Source organism: Antechinus flavipes, chromosome 1, assembly GCF_016432865.1.
Source record: "Antechinus flavipes isolate AdamAnt ecotype Samford, QLD, Australia chromosome 1, AdamAnt_v2, whole genome shotgun sequence".
NCBI lineage: Eukaryota > Metazoa > Chordata > Mammalia > Dasyuromorphia > Dasyuridae > Antechinus > Antechinus flavipes.
Window position 1 is genome coordinate 157,230,239 of NC_067398.1, and position 25,502 is coordinate 157,255,740.

Consider the following 25,502-nt stretch of genomic DNA (forward strand, 5'->3'; position numbering starts at 1 on the left):
TTTAACTTTGATGATTAAAAGTATTATGCTGCTTTCAACAGAAATAGGGAAGTCAGAAAGGGAGGAGGTAAATTTGAGATGCTTATGGGACATCCAGCTGGAAATACCTCATAGGCAGTTGGAGGTACAAAATTTGAGTTTATAAAAGAGACTAAGGCTGTATATATGATTTGGAATTAATCTGGATGGAGGTGACAGTTGAACCCATGTGAATTAATGAATTTCCCAAGAGAATACAGAAAAAATGGAGAGAGTGAAGATCAGAGTGCTAAGGAATATCCACAAATAGCACATAGGACAAGGATGATTAGCCATCAAAAGAGACTGAGGAACAATAGTAGGAGAACCAAGATAGAGAACCAGATTATAAAATCTAGGCAATAGAGTGATTCTAGAAGAGGGGGAGAGAATTGACAAAATTAAATGCTGCAGAGAAGTCAAAAATGTTTTAAGGACTAAAAAAAAGCCATTGGATCTAGCAGTTAATAGATCATTGGTCATTTGATGAGACAAGAAATTGTAAACCTTGGCTTAACTTGTTATAAGGAAGATGAGAAGAATGAAGTGAATAAATGGAGGAGAAATGTAGGGGCCAAATCCAGATAATCAAAATATACACAGTATTATATTAGGACAACATTGAGGCTCTAAAACAAAGTGCTTTGTGTGGTCTGACTTGGAAGGCTTTTACCTTGAGAAGCCACGTTGAATGGAGGAATGGTTGCAAATCATAAGATCTGAATTTGAATTTCCACTCATTTACTTATTACTTTTATAATCTTAAATGAGTCACACAATTTTTTTTGTGATCAGTTTTCTAGTCTGTCAAGCTTGGATAATATTTGTGTTCCCTATGTAAGCTCTAAAGGGCTACATAAATATTAGCTACCACTTCACTGATTTTAGAGTTGTAGGCAATCTAATAAGAGTTCTAGTCTAATATTTTTACTTTACAGATAAGGAAGTAGAGGGTCACAGGGCGTATGTGTGGCTTGTCACATAGGTAGCAGGTTGCAAATTTGAATCCAAGTTCTCTAACTGCAAATCTTGTGATCGTTCTTTCAAGGAAGATTTCATGGAGAAAGTAACAACTGAATTGGTCTTCAAAGCATAGGAAGGGAAATACCTGGGGGACAAATTGAACAGAAGACTTCATATTTCAGTTTGTAAGTAGAAGATAGATGGTTATGTATAGAGGGATAACAGATGGACATGCAAAGAGAGCCAAGTTAAGTCCTGTACTGATATCTGAGTAACAATGACTGCCCTATTGGAAGGCAGTGTTCTATCTTCAAGAGGTAGATCTTTTAAGAATAACTTAAGAGATGTAGGCATATTATGATCTATACTAAGAGTAATTAACCTAAGAGGGTTGGTCAACTTGAATGGAAAATTTAAAAATACATCTTTTTTTCTAGCTTCTAATTCAGTGATTCACAATATGCAGAACTGAGATTCCTGAGGTGCTCTAAGACCCTTTTAGAAGGTTCATTGAGTCAAAATTATTTTCCTAACAACACTAAGTTTTAATTTCTATTACAGTATGCATTGATAGATTTAACCAATATAAACAAAAATTCTTTAGGGTCCTCAACAATTTTTAAGAGTATAAAAGGATTCTGAGATAAAGTTTGAGAAACTGTGTTCTTAATAAAGTTTAGTATTTCCTACTATTATTAATTTTAAAAATCCCAACCTATCTCTAGAACTTAGCACAATGCCTGGTACATAGTAGGTAATGAGTAAATGTTTACTGAATTAAATATAGTTACAGTTATATAGTATATACTATCTACTTATTTATAGTTAAACTACTGTTATTTATGTGGTACGTAGTATATAAAAGTATATATAGTATTTATATTCTCTATTTATACATAGACATATAAAGTATATAAAATTATACTATCCACATAGTCTATTAGTACATACTACACACACACACACACACACACACATACACACACACATATATATATATATAATACCCTCTTGTAGAGGGCAGAACCTTGTTTCAAGTATACACCCTCTAATACATATAACCCCATGTACATATAAATATATGCAATATATACTTATATAGATTAATGTATATACTCTATACACACACAAATATATACATATATACACTACACAAATATGATACATTATAAACTACAAATATGTAGATACTATGTAAACCCATATATGCTGTACTACATAAAACATATAGTTGTATTATGTGGTACTATATAGCAGGTCCTTTTCCTACTTGTAGACCTCTTTATGCCCCAAAAATTTTCAGATGGGAGATACATAGATATATAAAATAGTTACACAAATCAAACATTTACTGATAATAAATCATAAAGAAATTTATTTTAAAACAATTCTTTGGTATACATATAATTTTACCATTTATTAAAGACAAAACCAAATCTCCATACTAATGCGATGGATGTACTTTACTTTTACATAATTAATTTTTCATGATATATTTGATACTTTTTATTGTTGCCAAATTTCTCTTGACTCCTATATTCAGCTATATGACTCCACAGTTTAAAAGTATAACTATATATATCTATGATACAGAGCATATATATATATATAAATATATATATATAATGATACAATACTATATAATACTATAGTATATAGTATGGCCTATATGTACTCTTATGTTTACATAGTATGTCATATATACAGGGATAAACAATTGTAAATAGTTAAGAGAATTATTTATTAAGCATATGAAAATGTATCCAATGCCACTGGTCCCCGGACATTGAAAACGTAAACCATCTTTTAAAAAGTTTTCCAACTTAGTCTGTTTATAAAGGAAACAAAAGCATCCCTTGCAACCCATGCCTTTTGGGGAGAGGGGGAGTACGAGCTAAAGTCGTCACAGCTTGGGAAACACACACGTAGGGGCTGCCCCGCCCACTGCAGACCACGCTACCTGAGCGAAGAAAGGGCCCGCTAGCAACGGAGGGAGGGGCCGTGTTGCCTTTCCACCTGTGTCCAGGTTCCCATTGGTCAGACGCGAGGCGAGAGGTGGAGGAGGAGCCACGCGCAGAGAGATCTCAGGCCGCAGCCGGACCAGCGCATGCGTACAGGGCCTCCCCCGGGTTAGCGGACATAACCGGTTTCGGCGTGCTCGGTCTCCTCCCATCAGTGAGTCCCGACTTTCCGCTCTCCTTCTGCCAGCGCTCAGTGGAAGACCATGGCTGATCCTCGCGTGAGACAGATCAAGATCAAGACAGGAGTCGTAAAGAGGTAAGTGCCCACGTCTTCCTTAGTGCTTCCATCACGGCTGGGGCCGGCGTGGCCCAGGGAGGGGAGGCCGGGCCGAGGCCGGGCCCGACGGCCTGTGCCATTAGTCTTCGGACATCTTACCTGCCTACCGCCGATGGAGGGGCGGGGACCAGTCCGGGGAGGAGGAGGAACGGAGGCTCGCGCCTCGCCCTCTTCCCTTCCTCGTCCCTCCCCTCCCCTCCCGCGGGTGCTGAATTTTGAGCGGGAGGCTCGGGTGGGGCCGATTTACGGAGCGCGCGCCCGGGAACGCCTCGGGGCAGGGGGCGTGGAAGGGACGCGCAGCCCTCCTCCCTTGGACTCTATTTCTTCGCGCCCTCCCAGTTCCCCGCTGAGGGGCGGGGCTATCCCGAGGCCTGGAGCTTGTTTCCGGGCCCAGCCCGGCGCGTTAGGCCCTGCACACACCTTCAGTTCTTGAACTTGGGAGAAAGTTCTTTTGAGAGGCTGGCTTCCCTCGGAATTTTCGGGTGCCTGCTAACTTTCGTCCGCCGCCGGTCTGAAGACGGATCTGAGCGTTCGGAAGTGTAGGGAGGGCACAGCCCATTTCTGGATTCTTGATCGCGTCCTGGTGCTACCAAGTCAGCACCCCTCAGTGCTGCAGCTTGCAGGAATCCGGGGTTGACTTCCCGAGCGTCTCCCAAACTTCTCCTTTCCCCCAAATCTGCTTTTAAGTTCAGTGTCACACGTGTTCTGTCCTGCTGTGCTATGCTATTAAATAGCTATCCAAGGAAAGTGAATTTTGCTTTGGGATGGAACAGTATCAGTAGAATCCTGTTAACCAGGTTCCAAACTATTAGATCATTTAATTGTGTACTTTGAGATAAAAGATAAACCAGTTTTGGAAAAGGTCATGACTCTGAAGCCTGATCTGTTGAGTCACAATGTATTGACAAAAAAGGGACATCATTGTGGCATATGCATAGCAATTTTTGGTGCCAACCTGAGGAAGAAGCAGTGCAAGAAAACGAGAGAAAATCTGAATTCATTAATTTAAGCTATAATTACTGTGTCTTGCTATACTTTTACATTGAATGTTTGAGTATTAAAAAGCAGCAAAAGGCTCCTCATCTATCTAGGTCTTTAAGTAGAGTTTTCTAATTTTGAGATAGGATTCTTGGATTTACACACACATTGATTTTTCTTATGGTAAATTACGTGATTTTAGTTGCTCATGGTCAGTTTCCCCTCATCCGGAAGAGGACCAGAATGACATCACTATGTTGGGATACATGGTACATTGTGTCTGATTGTGACTGATAAGACCAGTACAATCCAGGAAGGCTATATACCATAGGTTGGACACAAATACACCGTATGAATTTTGAATCTTTGGAAGGAAACACCATATAAAACTAATCAAGTCATACACTTTTTTTTTTTTTTTTTTTAGGATTTGGTACCTAACATGTATTTATATTTAAAAAGAGTAGGGTGGATTTTTCTGGGCAAAAACTATACATTTTTTTGTATAAGATAGATAAAAATACTCAAGTAATAATACAATCCTTTTATAGTGGTCTCAGTCAACCCATAAATAAGGTATTTAAGAACTCTGTCAAGTATCATGCTAGGATGGTTGATTAAAAAAAGACAAATAAAACAGCTCCTGCCTTCAAGGATTTGTTAAGCCATTCAGTTATTAGTTCTGCCCAATTCTTTGTGAACTTGTGGACCATATTGCCTATGAGTTTTGTTTGCTAAGATTCTGGAACGGATTGCCATTTCTTTCTTCAATTTAAACTTTTTTACCCCCAGGAGAAAGTAACTGGGAGAAAGATATCAGGAAAGAACCTTATAGAACTTATTGAAGGTGGTAATGAGCAGAGTTGAAAGAAATTTCAGAAGTTTAGAGATGAGATGCATTCTAGGCATGTGGGACATTCTAAGGTTTTGTGGGAGGAAGTTAGTGCATTTAAAAATCCATTGACATTTATTAAATGCCTATTCTTGATTCCTAGGATATAGGAATAATTTTAAATCATTTATTCCTTGCTCTTAGTGAGATTCTGCTGTTTGATTTCCTTTCTGTTTGGGTCTGTGATTTCATCCCTGTAAAGGATTGATGTGATAAATCACTTCACCTTTTTTAGTGTAGATCTGTAAATTAAGAGGTGACTTTAAGATTTATCTTACATGTATCTTGTTTGTACACAATTCTTTGTTTCTTTGCTTTGAGCATTTTTTTTTTTTTCTGGCTGCTTGCTTTACTCTTCTGCTCCCACTGTTGACCTCTTTGGCTTCCTTTAAATTCCAACTATAATCCCACTTCTGACTCCCTAATTCCTTTTTAATTCCAGTGCTTTCCCTCTTTTAACAATTTCTTATTTATCCTGTATAGAACTTTCTTTGTATATATTTGTTGACATGTTGTCTTCCCCATTAAATTATAAGCTCTTTGAGTGTGGGGACTGTCTTTTGATAATGTCTTGTGCTAAGTAAACAGGCAGTCAATAAACACATCAAGTATTATATGCCAGGCACTGCACCTTTAATCACTGGGAATACAAAAAGAAACAAAAGATAGTCCTGCCTTCTAGAAGCTTACAAACCAATGGGGGAAACAACATGCAAATATGTACAAAATAAGGTATTCATAGGATTAATAGGAAATCATTAACAGGGAAATCATTAGAATTAAGAAGGATTGAGGAAGGCTTCCAGTAAAGTAATCTAGGCATTAAGAGATAGCCAAAGAAAATTACTGAAACTGAGAGATGAAGTGTCATGTTTGTGGAACAGTCAGGCCAGGAGACATCAGTATCACAGATTTGAAGAGTATGTGTTGAGGAATAACCTGGGTGCTAGTTTATGAAGGAGCTTTTGAGCATCAAACAGAAGATGTTGATCCTGGAAAGGATATAGAGTTTGAGTAGAGTAGTGGGGGAACATGAGCAAAATCACTGCTATTCTGGGGCTTTTGGACTCAGGGTCTAGGGCTGTCTCCATCAGGGTTTGAGGGAGAATGTGGTAATCTACTTGGGGTTAATAATGTGACTTGCCTCCAAGCTGTTGCTTCCTGTCTGTCCTCTGTCCTTCAGGATGCCTTGTTAATCATTCTTGTGTAAGTGACTTTTGATCACTGTGACTGATCCCATCTCTGGATTTGCTTCTTGGGATGATGACCGTGGGTTCTGGTTTGGAAGCAGAACTAATGATCTAAGGGTATTATTCTTCTTGACTCTTTTGATTTCAGAGATATGTGCTATTATTCCATTTGCAGAAGTAGAAATTGATGCTAAGTGAGTCTGAGGGACTTGCCTAAGGACACACAACTGGTAAGTGTGTGAGATATGGAACACACTCCTAGTGTCATTGATATAAAAATATAGTTATATTTCCCTATACCAATCTAATCTTTGGAACAGTGGACTCATATTTAATTAGTTGGTATAAAGCACTTATACTTCCAAGTTTACTTCTAAATGTGGTATATCTGATAGATGAATCTTGTCTCTTGCTTGCTTTTATTTAGTGGTTTTGAATTCCACTTTTAAAGTTTATAGAATCTATTGTGGGGGGGTAGAGTAGTTGTGAACTGATCTAGCCATTCTGGAAGGCAATTTAGAACTATAAATTACTATATTTATAAATTACTATATTTATATAGTATACTAGACTATATACTATAAAATTACATATACTTTGATCCAGCAATACCAGCAATACTACTACTAGATTTGTGTATCCCAAAGAGATCATAAAAAAGAGAAGACTCACATGTTTATAACAGCTCTTTTTGTAGTGGCAAAGAACTGAAAATTGAGAGGATGCCCATCATAACTGAACAAGTTATGATATGTAAATGTAATGGAATAATGATCAGCAGATTTTACAACATGGAAAGACTTACATGAACTGATGCTAAGTGAAATAAGTAGAACCAGAGAACCTTTTACACAGTCATAACAAGATTATAAGATGATCAATTGTGATAGAAATAGCTCTTCTTAGCAATACAGTGATCCAAGAAAATTCTAAAAGACTCAAGATATGGAGGATGTGATTCACATCCAGAGAGAGAACCGTGGAATCTGAATGCAGATTAAAACATACTATTCTCTCCTTTGCTTTGTTTTTTTTTTCTTTTTCATGGTTTTTCTCTTTTGTTCTGATTCTTGTTTCACAACATGACTAATGTGGAAATATGTCTAATATGACTGTTATATGTTATAACTGTTATCAGATCGTTTTCCATCTTTGGAGGGGGAATGGAAGAGAGAGGAAGGGAGACAAATTTGGAACTCAATCTTTTAAAAGTAGTGAATGTTGAAAGTTATCATTACATGTAATTGGGAAAAAATTATTAAAAATAAAGTGACTGCATAATCCCTTGTTGGATATATTATAATGGGAATTTATTTTGTGGGGAAGGGGGGTTATACTAGATATTTACTGAGCTCATTCCATCTTTCATATTTCATCAATTCATAATGATTTTCATTCTTTGATTCTTCTGATTTGTGTTACATGGATTGTTGAATCATTTCAGCTGTTTCTGCTTCTTGGTGACTTCATTTGGGAATTTATTGACAGAGATAGTGGAGTAATTTGCCATTACTTTCTCCAGCTTACTTTTTTACAGATGAGGTAATTGGGACAATAAGGTTAAATGATTTGTCCACAGTCAGTTGACTAGTAAAAGTCTGGGATCAAATTTTTGAACTCATGAAGATGCGCAGCACCCTATTGTACCCCACCTAGCTAGTTACAGGTTTTCAAATACTATATAATCCAAAATTAGTCTTTTTAAATCATGATTTTTGAGCTTTATGATACCTAAAAATTACCTCTATTATAAAAGTTTTCCTCCTAGTTTCATCCATTTTTGTTTCTAGTTTGTATAAAGATAAAATTTACTTCTTTCACCAGATGATTCCTGAAATACCTAGGTAGTTTGGTTATAAATATATTCTTTGGTCATACCTGGAAATCTTCAGTGAATTTTGTGGTGATACATGCCTCTTGAAAAGCAGTGTTTCTGCTTCTGGTGTCTCTGTCTTCTGACTTGTCATTAAAGTTTGCTTAGATTGTGAAAATCTTTCGATATATTGTTATAGTTATTATAGTTTACTTCAACAAATCTTCATATCTTGTTACTTTCCTTATAGGACAACTATATATATACCATATTGTGCTTATGTTAAAATTTTAAATAACAGTGCAGCATTATTATAAATTATAAATTATAAATAGCTTTTGGCTTCTACAACTCTGTTATATTAAAAAAAAATAAAAAAATTGTTACATAAGCTATATAACAAAGAAAAACTTTATAAATAAAAATATAAATTTTATAAATTAAAGAAAAAAAACTTGTTTCATTGAAATGGAAAGATTTAGAATCAAAAAGATATATGTTATATGTTCAAATCCTGGCTATAACACTAGTTATCTGATTTAGTATAAAGTCATCCAGCTTTTTTGAGCCTGTTTTTTTGTCCATAAAATGAGAACATTGGTCTAGATGATTTCCCTTCAATGTTAATATATGATGCTTTGATAAAAAAGAATTTGCTCTGAGAGAGAAAAAAATACAGAATTCATCCTAATTGTTGTGCAATTTAAAACAAACTACTTATGTGAATAGTTCTCTTAAGTAGGATTATATTCTAGAAATAAATGGTTTACTAGTTTTGTGGTCATTGTATGATTATCAGTTTTCTCTCAGAAAAAATGCACCTATTCAGTTAACACAAAAAAATTGCTTAATCACTTTCAAAAACAACTTATTTAACAATAAGGTCAGCTGAAATGTTCTATTGGTGAATTAATGAATGAATAAATTAAAAATAATTTTCTTAAATATATCTTCATATAGCCATTTTATGTTGCTAATGAACAAAAATTTAATGTGAACATAGTGTGTTAGGGCATGTGAAATAGCACTGACATTGGCCCATAGTTTTCCTCTGATTAAATGAAAGTGACATCAGTAGATTAGAATGAGACTAAGACAATTCACACTGCAATTGTGTTAGTTTAACTTTAACAATCTTTTAACACTCTTGTTTAAATGTAGCTGACATACCATAATTACAAATCTACAAGCCTTGATTATAGAATTTTACATCATGAACCTATGGGGAAATTGCATTGATTTTTGTACAGCAACCCTTTCAGAAACCACCTTTCCCAAACTGTGGCATCTTCCCAAGTTTGTTTATACCTTTATTCTGCTGTACAGGATGTATATGGACATATCTAACATTTGTTATACCTTTTTTCTTCAGCAATTTTTGTTACTGTAACAATGTGAATTTTATATTTTAACTATAAATTTTAAAACTTATTTTGATATAAATGTGCACTGTCCCACATTATTAATCAGATATGTGACACATTTTCCCCAAAATTGGAAAAAATGTGACAGGATTCAACTTGATATGTTCTCTGAGGTCTCTTCAAGCTCTCTTATTCAATAATCTGAAGTAATCACTATGCAAGTAATATTTTCTGTCTCTATTTCTCCTTCTTGACTCTTATCTCCTTTTTTTGAAGTTAGATGTAAAATTTTAAATGCAGCATTCTTTTGGAGTTGAGGAAATAGCCCTATGGTTTGTTTTCCTTCTGTGTCATCCTCTTTGCTGTGAGATGAAATAACATAACCTTAAGGTATCCATTTTTCCACTTTTGAAAATTGGCTCATTATTTTTGAAATTTGATTAATTTATATCTGCTTCCCCAAAAGAGAGGTCTAAAGCACAATAAGCTGAAGCAGAGGAATGGTATCAACTTTTTACTAGCTCCTTGTCAACAATTATTTGGTAGAGACAAAAGCAGAGGAATAATTGCTAAGAGTTATAAATGATAGGTATTTATTTGTTCTCAAAGGAGAGAAATCTAAGATTCATTGATCATTGTATACCATGTAGTAACTTTAAAAATATTGGGCATTTAAATTAAAATTTGCCTCTTTCTGTTTAGTTTTTTTTTTTAAATCACAAAATCAGTAGCAATACAATCATCAATCCTGAATTCTTAGACATTAATTGTCTTAAATATTCAGCACATGCTACATTTAGGCCAGTGGATCATTTGTTCAATATTTCATCCATGACAATAGCAAGAAGTAACTTTTTGTAGGAAAACAGATTTTCCCTATGCAAAACTGCCTTTAGGAGTTAGTAATATATTGTTGAATGTTACCAATAACCTGTTGCAGATTTGCTATTGATAAATTTACAGGATGGATTTGTGTGAAAGGGGGGGGAGGGATATAGGAAGAACTTTTTAGAGACCTATATGCAGAATGGCATAAAGAATAAGAAATGAAGTTATTTATCCTTCCTCCTTGAAGATGACCATTTGGGAGGTGATGGAATGACATGCAAGTGAATTGGATTTGAGTGATAGAAGACTCAAAACCATTTAAAAAGAATGCAAAAGGATTCAAAAGGATTAATAGGTTGATTTCAGGGTTTATTAATAAGTCAGTGAAAAAAATTGATATGATGACCCTTAGAATAATCAAGGTAGGGACTGCTTCATTTGGACATGAGACATAAAAGTTGTCTTGCTGTCCTAGAATTGAAGTATTCTTGCTTTTATTTTCTTGCTTATGTCTATTCTCTATTTAAGAAGTAGTATGTAATATACTTCAGAAGAATTTATATCATTTTATGAAAAGTTTAGATATTTTTAAGAGTTACATAAAATTATTTAGAGTTATTTAGAATACTCAATTATAGAGAAAAGCCCTGATTAAATGAGGCATATAGATTCTTCTTGAGTCAGTCTGAATAACTTTTGAGTTGCCTGTTACTTGCAGTAGAAAGAAGTACTTCAAAAAATGTTCTTAAGCGACTTGTTTTAAGGGGTTTTCCTTTCCCTTTTAGGTTTAAGTATTTTGAAATTCAATGAAGAACACAAACTATATATGTCCATACATTTCTAAACTGATAAAACAGTTAAATACTATTATTATTCTTAATATGTTTTCTATGAGGAAACTGTGTTCTGGATCTTAAATAGCTTTCTTATGATTTTCTAGAATACAATGTTTCTAAATTGGGCAATTTTTTGTATACTGGACATTATTTATGATTCAATCTTTGTTATTAAATTATGCCAGATTACGATAGTGGTTAGAGACCTACCTACCTAGGCTACCTATTTAAGAAATTGGTAGTCCTGAGGGCATATTTTGCCTCTGACGAAATTAGAGTGCCCCAGGCAACTTGAAGGCTGTGAATGGCAAAGGAAGTGGAGTTCTAGTAGAAAAGGTTCCTCCAGTGGAGCTTCCCTCTCATATTGAATGTCAAATGCTTTCAGAGAGTTTGATTTTAATTTTTTTCTTAACCTCCAGTTTACATGTAAAACAATTTTTTTTTTTGCATTTGTTTTTAAATTTTTGAATTCTGGATTCTCTCCCTTTGAAGATGCATGTGAAGTTATGCAAAACATTTCTATAAAAGTCATGTGGCAGAAGAAAACATCTCTCCTCCCAGAAAATATTTCTCTTCCCAGCCTTGGGGGGAAAAAAAACCCTCAAGAAAAAACAAAGTTAAAAAATAAGTATCCACAGCCATGTAGCTTTGAATTTTTGTTGCTGTAAAAAAGGCTTCACTAATCTTCAGAAATCATAGAGAAATATATTATTTTTTACAATCATTTGAACATTTATTATGCATTTAATAAGTCGTAGGCATTGGGGTTATAAAGACAAAATTGAAACATTCTCTGTCCTCATGGAACTTAAAGTACATACAAAATATAAACAAAACTCATAGAGTAACCTTGGATGGAAGATCATTAGCAGCTGGGAGGACCAGAAAAGTTCTCAAATAGAAAAGTAGTACTGTATTTGAGACTTTGGATTTCAAGGGGAGTTGAAGAGGAGGGAAAAGTATTCTAGGAATGAAAAAATTATCTCTATACCTTTGCATTACCTAATTTAAAGTGCTATGTCTTGGGTGTGAGAATCAGCAAATTGATTCGAATAGCTGGCTCATCTAATACTTGGAGGGTGGGGGGAGTGAAGTGAAGTGAAATGAGATTGGAAAGGTAGGATAAGTAAGATCAGGGTGAAGAATATGTTTAATTTCTTCTTATGAAATTTAAAGGATTTTCACAGCTTCGTGATTCTGAAAGAATATGTATCTTCCAGTTCAGTTTAAAATTTTATTGTTATTAATGCCTTTTCAAAGCATTACAACAATTTTCCTATATTTTCTTCCCTTCTGCCCCTGTACTATCCTTTTAACAAGTCAAATAAAACCAAATCAATACAGCTGCTATCATATACACGTCTAGCTATCTGACATCAGGATTAGGTGTTGTACATTTCATTCTGAACTAAAGTGCTATTTGTTGTTGTTGTTGTTGGGGTTTTTTGTTTGTTTGTTTTTTACATTTTATGTTGTTTTTTTGATTCTGCTTACTTGGCATGAGCTTATATAAGTCTTTCTTTGAATTCCTGAATTTTTAGTATAGTAAAACTGCATTATATTCACATGCCACAAATCATTCAGGTTCCTATTTTCTTTCCAGTTTTTTTGTTTTGTTTTGTTTTGTTTTGTTTTTTTGTTTTTGTTTTTGTTTTTTGGTAACCAGAAAAGTGCTGTCATTAATATTGTAGTATATCTAGGATCCTCCTTTTTATCTTTGACCTCCTTGGGATTTATGCCTAGAAGTGTAGGATTGCTAGATCAAAGAATATGAAGAGTGTAAATGATCTTTCTTGCATAATTCCAAATTGTTTTCCAGAATGGTTGGACTAATTTACTACTCCATGAATAGTGACTTAGTATCTGACTTCCCAGAGCTCTTCCATTTCTGATTATTTGCATCTTTAACAATTTGGTGGTCATGAAGTAAAAGCTCAGTAATTTTAATTTCATTTCTCATGTTGTGATAAAACATTTTCCTCTATCCTTATAATCATTTCTCTTCATTTTGAAGACTGTTAAGTATGTATTTCTTGGGAATGGTCCTTGATCAGTAAGTAGGTGCTAAATATTTTTGCATTGTGAAAGTGAGGAGGTGCAGTAAAGCCCTGCATTTGGAGTTAGGAAGAGCTGAGTTAGAATATTGCCTTCGATGTAGCTAATGGTTTTGCCCTGACGAAGTCATTTAACTTTGCTGTGCCTCAGTTTTCTCATCAGTAGACTGAAAATATTGGACATCTAAGTCTAGGATCTTAGGACAGCCGAAAATGTATGTAAATAATGAATACGCAGAAAGCTTACCCTCAAATTTTGTATGTAAACAATCATTTTACATTCCACTCAGTGTAAACAAGTTGCCTTTTATCTGACTTGTATGAAGAAAGGAATAAAAGGGAGTATCTCATTTTCAGGGGAAGGTCACCTTCACTTCAGCTCATTTGAGCTAGGAGAAAAACTTCAATCTTCAAGGTTTAAGAAAAAAGTTCCACCTTCGTTGACAGACTAGAGCTGAAATAGACTTCAAAAGACCTATGGAGCACCTATGCTAATGAGGGCTAATGGGTTCTTAAACTGATGAAAGTGAGTCAGACAACAACATTAACCCCCTACTGTGATGTTTTAAACTACTAATAGACCTCAGCTTTTTAAAGAGATAGCTTTTGATAACTAGGTGAACTCTTATGGCCATTTTTCTGTATGGCTTCGACAGCTTGGGTGGTGGGGGTTTCATTCAGTATCTGGATAATTGGAAACTGATGTAGTTGCATTTAAAAAAAAAAAACAAAACTTGAATAATGTGATGATAGATTTAAAACTAAGAGGGACCTTGAGTCAATCTAGGAGCCTTGAATTCCTAAAACAAAAGTAAAAGTTAATTGTATTTGTGATTTTAATTGGTATACAAAGATCATATTGAGTGTCTTTTTAACCATATTTTCTTATAGAGTTCTGTGTAAACTGAATTAAAATTAAATGATATATTCATTGTACATTGACATAATGCTTCATTAATTAAATTTGTTAGGATTTGGAGTGTGATTTTTTTTTTCCTGAGGCAGTTGGGATTAGTCAGTGACTTGCCCAGGGTCACACACCTAGGAAGTGTATAGTGTCTGAGGCCATATTTGAACTCAGCTCCTCCTGACTTCAGGGCTGGTGCTGTATCCAATGCGCCAACTAGCTGCCCCAGAGTGTGATTTTAACTACTTATATTAGAACTAACCTATGGTACTACATTTTTGAAATCATAATAGAAATGGTAAGATAATAATTTGGTATAGATGGATTTATGATCGTATTTTTCTTTCAGAACACTTAATATAAGATGCGGAACCTTCTCAGACTTTATATGTTTTAGTTTGGTTCATAGTTAGATGTTTATGAAGAACTTTAGATTAGCCTAGTACTTAAATTTTCATATCATGACTTTTTATAAGACTTAGTGGTAATTTACAGGTTTTCATTTATTTTATGCTTTCACAGTAATTCTAAAATTAAAGCTCTTAATATGATGATATGACTTTGAAACCATTTACATTGAAAATACTAATAGCATGTTATAAGGATTATTATAAATCTTAGGATGAATGGTAGAGATACATACTAAGTTATATTAAACAATGTATAAATTAATGTAATGACAATTAGTTGCCTTTACAATGCTTTGAAGTAGAGACTTGATATAAGTACTGGAGGCCATGGAGTAGATAATGATTTTTTTTTTCAGTGACCACAGAGAAATTAATGATGCTTTTGAACACATTAAGTTTCTATTTCCTATCCTTATTTAGAAATAATGGAAAAATACAGCACTATTTAGAAACTGTATTTAGTTTTTAGATTCATTATCATGTCTTAAAGTTAACTACTGAAAATCTTATTTGGATATTTGATTGTGCTCATTCTTAAAAGTTAGTGAACAAACATAAAAACATTATTAACACCTACAGGCATTCCTCACTTCACAGAATAATTAGCTTATGTAAAATGAAGTTCTATAAACAAAGTCCCCTTTTTGTTCATAGCTTCTGTGTATAATATTAGGAAATAAAAACCTTAGGTGAAGAAGTTTAAGGTGGTGGGATATCTTTGGAGGATAAGTGTTTCATGGTAGCAACTATTACCAGTTCTGGGAACCTATATTGCCTACTAGTATTATGTTTTTGTAGATAGTAGTTCTCAGTCTATTGCATTTCTCAATCTTGTGAGGAATTTTTGGTAAAAAAAAATCTATGAATCCTATATGTCAAAAATGGTCAATAATGCAGCATCATTCAATATAATAAGTAAGCAAATACATCTTCTACAAATTAAATAATCTCATTTTATTATTTTCAGATTTATATAGATGTGTGATTAATAATTCTATTAAAAAATCTTGTTGAACTCTTACTAGGTTGTTATATATTTTTCTTAGTACCTATTATATGAGATTATAAAAGACTATTGTATGAGAATTTTTTTTTCTTTTTTAATGTTATTTAAATATTTTATTTTCTCCCAATTAACAGTAAAAACAAATTTTCTTTCTCATCTCCCCTCCAGATTTTGAGCAATTTGCTATATGGTTTATACATGTTTAATCATGTAAAACATATTACTATATTAGTTATATTGTGAAGGAAGACTGAGCCAAAGGAGGGGAAAAAAAAAAAACAAACAGAAATTTTGAAAGTGAAAAATAGTATAGTTTGGAAACTAATATAATTGATTTCAGAAAACATCAGTTTTCTCTCTGGAGGTAGATAACATTTTCATCATGACTTTTTTGAACTGTCTTGGATCATTGTATTACTGAGAATAGCTAAAGCTATTTACAGTTGATCTTCATGTATAGTATAATTGTTACTATGTACAATATTTTCCTGATTCACTTGTTTTTTTTGTTTTTGTTTTTGTATCAGTTCATACAAGTCTTATCAAGTTTTTTCTGTCTATTTTTATTATGTATCACAACTTGTTTAGGCACTTTCCAATTGGGGAGATTCCCTCAGTTTCCAATTCTTTGCCACTACAAAAAGAGTTGCTATAAATATTTTTGTACAAATAGGTCCTTAAATACCCCCCCCTTTTTTTTTTATCTCTTTGGGTCTTAGATCTAATAATGGTTTTGCTGGATCAAAGGGTGTATGCACAATTGAAAAGCTCTTTGGGCAGAATTCCAAAGTGCTGAATGAGAAAATTTTTGGATTTTATGTTTCTCAAGGGAAAATAATTATATTTTACATGGGAAAATAATTTAAATTGAGTCTTTTATTTTTAAAATATATGCATAATTTTCAACATTTACCCTTGCAAAATCTTTTATACCAAATTTTTTCTCCCTCCCTTTCCTCCACCTCCTCCTTTGGACAGCAAGTAAATTGAGTCTTCTTGATGAGTGATTTAAACAAATTTGACTTAAAAGCCAAATCTGTCCTTATTTTTGCTCTCAATTTCTCCATATTTTCTATTATTTAGACCTCAATTTAAAAAATTTAATATTTTAAATAAAATAACTTTTTAAACCCAAGGATTTTAGTATCTTCTTTTCATAGAACTGAAAGACAGATGATTGGCTGATTGCCAATTAAACACTTCACATAAATAAAGGGTAGAATTAAATAAATGAGAGAAATGTTCATTGTTCATGGGTAGGCCAAGCCAATATCATATGATGGGTGGTGGTTTGTCATTTTTCAGTGTCTGACTCTTCATGACCCTATTTGGGGCTTTCCTGGCAAATATAGTGAGTGTGTGCCATTTCTTTCTCCTTATCATTTAAAATATGGCAAAATTTAGGCAAAGAAAGTTAAATGCCTAGGGCCACACAGGTAGTAAATGTTTGAGACTGAATTTGAATTTACTTCTTTAGGCTCAGTGTTTTATCTGCTCTGCTAGCTAGCTGTCCCCCCAAATGACTGCTATCTAAATTAATTTACTTATTTAGTATCATACCATCAAATTACCAAATAATTACTTTATGGGTAGAAATAAAAGTCACATATAGCAGAGTATTTATGTCAGAACGTCTTATAGCAAAATAACTAGAAACAAGGTGGATACCATTCATTTGGAGACTAGCTAAATATTAGTTTGTGGTGCATAAATATTACAGCTTGTTCTTCAAATTTCTACAACATTCTGTTTTAATTTTTTAAAATAATGGTTATTTACATAGTTTCATTTAATTTATGTTATTTTCTTGACTTTACTTACTTCACTTGAATTAGTTCATTTAAGTCTTTCCATGATTCTTTGTATTGTTTTTCTTCCCTTACATCACAGCAGTATTGCATTGGATTTAATTATATTTGTTTAGCCATTCCTTACCAAACTAAAAGAGTAATAGGAATATTAACACATGACAAAAATGATTGATAAAATTGATAAAAATTATTAGAGCATTATTATAAACAGGTCAGAAATCTATAAAAATGCTTTCAGAATTTCATTAAGTAAAAATAAAAGCTGATAATAGGTGGCTTCATCAAATAAAGCATTTTTTGATAAAAGTCTTAAATCAGACTAAAGTCTCTTAAACAAAAGTGAGATTCAAGAGTGAAATTAAAAGACCCTTCATGGATCACATCCATATGCATTCAGCCAACAATATGTCAGCAATCAAGTATTGCTCAAATGGATGAATCAACTGTTTGTGGAAGGTAGTGTGCATTATGAGAGCAATTAAGGGAACCAGGTCAGATTATGCACGTAAATGGCAGGGAAAATACAATATATCAATACATGCTCTATAAGATTAGCACCTACATTACTGAGTAGAAGATATCATAAAAGAGAGAAAAGGACCTACATGTCCAAACATGTTTATAGCAGCCCTTTTTGTAGTGATAAGGAACTGGAAATTGACTTAGATCTCCATCAGTTAGGGAATTGTTGAATAAGTTATAGTGTATAATTATAATGGAATATTATTGTTCTATAATTGACCTCCAACATTGTTTCTTTCTTTTGGTTCCAATCTTTACATTCTTCTCTTTATTTTTTACATTCATTAATTCTTATATTTATGCCTCCCAAAATATTTAACCATTCCCCAGTAGAGGTGCATCTACTTTGTTTCCAGTCCTTTGGTACTATACATCATATATCTATGTACATTAACAAATGATGAGCAAGCTGATTTCAGAAAATCCTAAAAAACAAAAAAAAACCCAAAATTGCATGAACTGCTGAGTGAAGTGAGCAAAACCAAGAGTATACATAGTAACATAGTGATGATCTACTGTGATGGAATTGGCTCTTTTAAATAATTCAGTGATTCTAGATAATTTCAATAGACTTGGGATGAAAAATGCCATCTGCATTCAGAAAGAACTAATTATAGAAATTGAATATGGACTTAGTATTTTATCTTTTTTTTAAGTTCTTGCATTTTTGTGTTTTTTTCTCCATTCAACCTGATTTTTCTTGCACGACATGGTAAATATGGAATGTTTTTTAAAAACTGCACATATTTGACTTGTATCAGATTGCTTGCTGTTTTGGGGGAGAGAGGGGAGGCAAGGTAGGGAGAAAAATTTGGAACACAAAGTCTTAAAAAATGTGAATGTTAAAAATAATTTTTACATTTGTAAAAATAAATTGCTATTAAATTTTTAAAAAATCAGCACCTTCTGAGTGCTAGTACTAGTACTGAGTCTTAGAAAGACATGAATAATTTTAAATTTGTTGGTATTCCATATGCTTTGACTAGAATGGATGACAGAGGCACTATCATATACTCTCTGATTCTGAATACTAGTTCTCTTATCTGTGTCTCTGTTGCTATCTGTCTCTTATTGTCTCAGAATAACCCAAGATCTCATTTTTAGGTAACCATGATGAATTATTGACTCATTGAGTTTGCAATCCCTTAAAACACACAGTTTTTCAGATCAATTCTAATCTAGACATGTCTTCGTTTGTTCTTAAGTACTAACTGGATAGTTGTATCTCCCTGCTTTTTGTCATTAGCAAATATAATAATGTCAGGAGGAAACAATATAGAGGTTATATTTGAACTGCATCCTTTGGGCATTTAAATTTAGGCACTTTACATTAATTCATGATTTGAATAATCTCAGGTAAGTGCTTAGGGGGGAAATAAAAAGGGGAACTAGTAAGATTCATTGGCAGTCAGTGGGGCAGCATCCTTGGAAATCATGCCTTCTCTTTATGTTAAAAAGTAGAAAGGAGAGGAGGGTGTTTCAGTTACTGTATCTGAATATATAGAACATGTTAGGAACTCAGGAGATGAATGGCAACACTTCTCCAGGTTTAGAGGTTCTCTGTGTTTAGACGCTGAAAAGAAACTATGACAAAAGGAATTCTCTCAATGATGGAATCTGTTGTCTTTTTGAACTGCAGGGGAAAGGTATATAACTCTTGCTTGGTGTTGAAGACTCTTTTGTCTTCATCTGTGGAGACCCTGTTGGAAGTAAAGAGAAGGCAACATCTTGTAGATGGTGAAAATTACTTAGGAAAGGATCACCACCAGCTGGAAGTAGCTCAATTCTCTGCTGGCAGCATTGGAGATCAACATAATATAAAGAATAATCTTTAGTAGTGAGTGGCAGGCAAGACAAATAGGTGGTCTTAACTCATTCTTGAGACCATTCATACTATTTTGTGGCACTTTTGAAACTAAAAATTGGCTTATCCAAGAGTTTCTGCTTCCTGTACCCACTTGGGAATTCAACTCTAGGTTCTCTAACATTGTAGAAGAGAGAAAAGTCATAGGAACGAAGAAAAGGAGTCTTCTTGGTAGAAGCAGAAAAGTATTTGTTTGACTTTTTCACCTGGCTAATGACAGAAGTTGCTTTGATTAAATCTAATTTTCAATATAAAAGATATTTTTAAAGTTTTAAAGACTTTTTTTTAAAAAAATTCAATCTTATTGATGCCTTTTGTTTTGGCATTAATTTTCTAGTAAATCCTTCTCTTCTTCCTGAGAAGAGATATCTTTTGTAATAACAATAAAAAAAGGCAGAAGTAACATGTTGAAAGTCTCATATATAGTAAAGCACACATTCTAATCCTTCAATGCTGAAAAGAGAAGAGAGGAAGATTTATTTTTCATTGCTCTTTGGTGCTAAGCTTGGTTATTATAATTTCAAAGCATTCCATATATGGTGGTAGTAATTTTCTGTATTTTTTTTTCCAGGTCTTAATTCCATTTGTATTGGTTTTCATCTTTCCATTCTTCTATTTATTCTTCACATTCATTAATTCTTTCATTTATGCACCCAAAATGTTTAACCATTCCTCAGTAGAGGGACCTTAGACATTAGATAATACTACATTAGATAATACTACAAAGACATCAACATTGTTTTGATGGTTTTCCTTGGTTTTGTATTCTTTCCCTGCCTTACCTAGTAAACAGCTGGAATGGAAAACCTTTGCTTTTATTGTTTATTTAAGACTATTCAAAAATCTTAGAATGCCTGTACACAGAAAATGGACTTGCTAGTGTAAAATTAGAAATCCTTCAACATCAGCACATGAAATCATTTACAAGCTAATGTTTCTGTACTTGGAATTTAGACTTGTATATTTTCTTTGGGTCTTTTTTGGGTCAATATAAATTTGAAGCAGAGTTGCCACAAATAGCAAGATTCTAATATACATGTCAGTAAACTCAAAAGGGAATTAATGACATTTAAATGTCTTCAAAACTTTACGATGGAAAACAACAATAAAAAGCTCCATTAAATGTGAGTTGAGACAGGCATAAACATTGACAAACAGTTAAATAGTGATAGATGATATTGGCTTTCCAGAGAGCTTAAGTTCTTCATGCCACTGCTCACCAAAGAGGTAGAAATAATATTCTTAAGGTTGAGATATATAGCATTTTCCTTGTTGGTAAGGTAATTTAAATGTTCAGAGGCTTTACTACTGCACCGGAGCAGATAATAAGGCAATTAGAACTGTTAAATTGATGAAATACCAGACTGGGAAGAATTATGTCATAAATTACAATGAAACAAGAGATTTTACAGCAATTTTTGAGACCTAAAAGATGAAAAGAAATATCAGTGAAGTGAAGGGAAATTGATAGTTCAACTGAAAGATTTAGATTTATTGACCTGAAAATGTGACTTCTAAGCAATTTTTAGGGCCAATACCCAAATATAATCTATAATTCTTGTAAATAAGTGTGTGTGTATTTATAGACACTCCTTCCCCCTCCCCCCCTTCTCCAATGAAGGCACTTGTAGTAGTAGTAAAATGAATTTAAAGCATTTCTTGGCACAAGCTTATTGCCTATTGTAAGTAAAGCAAGTGACTTTATACTAAGGTTATGTATGTACTATACATGGACATTCTGGTTTTGTTGTCTAAGAATGAGACAGCTTGGCATAGTAGACAAAGAACCAACTTTGAAATCCAGAAGGACCTTGAAAATCCAGAAGGACCTAAGTTTTAAACTAGTCTTGAATCAGTATTTTCTAGGTCACCATAGAGAAATCCTTTCTCAGTGCCCTAGGCAATGATGTTAAAGACTATAATTTGCAGAAAAGTTGTTGATCCTGCACCTATGAAGGAAGGTTTCTTTCTTGGCTGATAAAATCATAGATCACAAATCTAGCTGATAAAACTCGAAAATCTTGGCTTCTGTCTTTTGATAATAATGATGATGATAGCTGAATTTTTAATACTCCCTTAATTTTTTTTAAGAAAAATAAGTTTTACTGATGCCTTTTAAAAAAATACCACAGTCATTTCTGGATATACTCCAAATTATTCTTCCTAAATATTCTTTTTTTTTTCTAAATATTCTTTCTTTCTTTATTTTTATTAGACAACTAAAGAAAGAATCACATCCATATTATAAGAACTGTTTTGAAAATTACAGAAATAAGATATTTTGTGAACTCTTTCTATGCTACCACTACATTTGTTTTGTTTTGTTTGTTTGTTTCTTTATTTTTTAAATAATCTTTAATTGACAGAACCCATGCCAGGGTAATTTTTTACAACATTATCCCTTGCACTCACTTCTGTTCCGATTTTTCCCCTCCCTCCCTGCACCCTCTCCCTCCGATGGCAAGCAGTCCTATACATGTTAAATAGGTTATAGTATATCCTAGATACAATATATGTGTGCAGAACCTAATAGTTCTCTTGTTGCACAGGGAGAATTGGATTTAGAAGGTATAAATAACCCAGGAAGAAAATCAAAAATGCAAGCAGTTTATATTCATTTCCCAGTGTTCTTTCTTTGGTTTTAGCTGCTTCTGTCCATCCTTGATCAATTGAAACTGAATTAGATCTCTAGAAATCCACTTCCATCAGAATATATCCTCATACAATATCGTTATTGAGGTATATAATGATCTTCTGGTTCTGCTCATTTCACTTAGCATTAGTTCATGTAAGTCTCACCAGTCCTCTCTGTATTCATCCTGTTGGTCATTTCTTACAGAACAGTAATATTCCATAACGTTCATATACCACAGTTTATTCAACCATTCTCCAATTGATGGGCATCCATTCATTTTCCAGCTTTCTAGCCACTACAAACAGGGCTGCCACAAACATTTTGGCACATACAGGTCCCTTTCCCTTCTTTAATATCTTTTTTGGGGGGTATAAGCCCAGTAGAAACACTGCTGGATCAAAGGGTATGCACAATTTGATAACTTTTTGAGCATAGTTCCAAATTGCTCTCCAGAATGGCTGGATGTGTTCACAATTCCACCAACAATGTATCAGTGTCCGCATTCCCTCCAACATTCCGCATTATCTTTCCCTGTCATTCTAGTCAATCTGACCAGGTGTGTAGTGGTATCTCAGAGTTGTCTTAATTTGTATTTCTCTGATTAATAATGACTTGGAGTATCTTTTCATATGGCTAGAAATAGTTTCAATTTCTTCATCTGAGAATTGTCTGTTCATGTCCTTTGACCATTTATCAATTGGAGAATGGCTTGATTTCTTATAAATTAGAGTCCAATTCTCTATATATTTTGGAAATGAGGCCTTTATCAGAACCTTTAACTTGTAAAAATTGTTTTCCCAGTTTATTGCTTCCCTTCTAATCTTGTCTGCTTTTGTTTTGTTTGTACAAAAACTTTTCAATTTGATATGATCAAAATTTCTATTTTGTAGTCAATAGTGATCTCTAGTTCTTTGGTCATAAATTTCTTCCTCTTCCACAGGTCTGAGAGGTAAACTATCCTATGCTCTTCCAATTTATTTATAATCTCATTGTTTTTGCCTAGGTCATGAACCCATTTTGACCTTATCTTGGTGTGTGGTGTTAAGTGTGGGTCAATGTCTAGTTTCTGCCATACTAATTTCCAATTTTCCCAGCAATTTTTGTCAAATAATGCGTTCTTATTCCCCAAAACTGGGGTCTTTTCCTCCTCTAAATGTGAACCACTTTTTGTATTGAGGAAAAATAATTTAATAAAAAATAATATGATAATGTCTGCCAGTGATAGCATTCTTTCTTCATAGTTCTCTACTTCCCTGCTGACAAGATCTACTATGTTTCATTCTCTGTTCTTTGGGAACATTCTTAGTTTTTCAGTTACTCAGAGTCATCCTACATACTTTATTTTTAAAATTTTTATTGTTGTAGTTATTGGACATATTATTAGTTCTTTATTTTTCAGTACATCATTTCACACAGATTTCTTTTTTTCCTGAATTCCTCATATAAGTCATCCTACTATATTCATATGCCAAAATTCTCTAAATGATGAGAACTTTGTTTTTGACTTTTTGTTACTGTAAAAAAGTACTGCTGTGAATATTTTGATTTATGTTGGACCTTTGTTTTTGAGGCTGTTGAGTCACTGTGTACATATAGGGAAAAAATAATTTTTCATTCAATAATGAAAAATGTTATAATTATGTTTAAAGAAATACTTTTGAGTCATACTTAAGAGTCTAAGAAACAGACATTCTGATGAATAACTGTGGTCTTTGTAACCGGTTTTTTCCCAGTGGGAGAGGGAGAGTAATATTTTGTGCCTGGGGTATTTTGTTCCCATCCCAGCAAGAATGATATAATTAAATTGCAGGCCTTGGAATCAGAAATAGTTGTTTGATTGTGAGACAAATCATTTAAGCTCTCTAAAACTATTAGCAATGGAATGGATGTATAGAGGTAGTTGATCTTTACTGATGGGAAGGGATTTTTTTCACCAGAATTTCCCTTTATCAGAAATCAGATATGAACCATCATCATCATCATCATCATCAGTAATAATATGATTTCTTCCATATATGGAGAAATCAGAAACCCACTTTGTGTTAACCAAGAGCCTTCCTGATTGACTCAAGTTGGTCTTAGGATGCTTGGTTCCCTTTTTAGCTAATCCCAAATGCCAAAGGTTAAGGGAAAGGATGAACAGGAAGAAAAAGGGGAAATATATTTAGGAACATGATTCTCTGGGGGTTCTCAGGTGTGATTTCCTGATTGCAGCATAAACTAATAATAGAGAATGAAGGCAACAGAAATTATTTCACATTTGCCATGTAGAATTTTTTTAATAGGCTTAAGAAACCCCATTTCCTATTTGATGTTTCTGTAAACATTCTTTCTCTTGTAAGTGCATATCCTACTATATATATGCATTTTGATTTGGAATATATGATAACCAGACCTGTGATTTTAGTGATATATTCATTTAACATATCTGACATTATCTCAAAGTTATCAGCAATATTTGGTGTTTTGCTAATGTTGCTTTGGATGCTTGGAGCTTGTCGGTAATTTTCAGATAATTGAAATTTACCGACCAAGATAGTAGGAACAAAATATCCGAACAGCAAGGGTCTAGCTGGATAACCCTGGTTTTTAACATATAGTCTTGGGATGTGATTTTATGATACATTTTATATATGATACAGTTTGCACTAAACTGTTAAGCTTCTTTGTTCTCTGGGACAGTCTGTAAGTGACTTTTATGATCTCCTTTTTATTTTGACTACCATTGTTACTTTATACTGGCTACTTATAAACATATTTACTATATTAACTAGAAAGGAGAAGTGATGACTGGGGGACCAGAACAATTTTTTAACACAATATTCCTTAAGTTATTTTACTTTTTGTTCACAGATGCCTGTGTACTTAGTGTAGCCTCTGAGACTGAAGTATGAAACATAGTATGTATTGATTCTTTGCCTTTTGTGTTAATTTTGATCCAACAATTAACATTATGCAAACAGGTTTTCTACCAGCCAGAATCACATCATCCATTTGTGGGACTATCAGATACAGCAAATTTAGAAATTTTGAATACTGTGGATAAGTTCACTTAATTTGGCAGCATAGTTTCCAAGAATTTCTTTAAAGAGGATGAGCTTGATACATGCATT

At 33.5% G+C, this 25,502-nt stretch overlaps 1 protein-coding gene across 1 annotated transcript in view; it reads left to right on the forward strand.

The window, feature by feature from the left end:
• The first annotated feature begins 3,048 nt into the window (after window positions 1-3,048).
• Window positions 3,049-25,502, forward strand: part of TBCA (tubulin folding cofactor A) — a 76,984-nt gene continuing 54,530 nt past the window's right edge. The window contains exon 1 of the mRNA XM_051991830.1: window positions 3,049-3,258. Within this exon, the coding sequence (XP_051847790.1) occupies window positions 3,206-3,258 (53 nt within the window). The 5' untranslated portion in view covers window positions 3,049-3,205. The remainder of the gene's footprint in view (window positions 3,259-25,502) is intronic.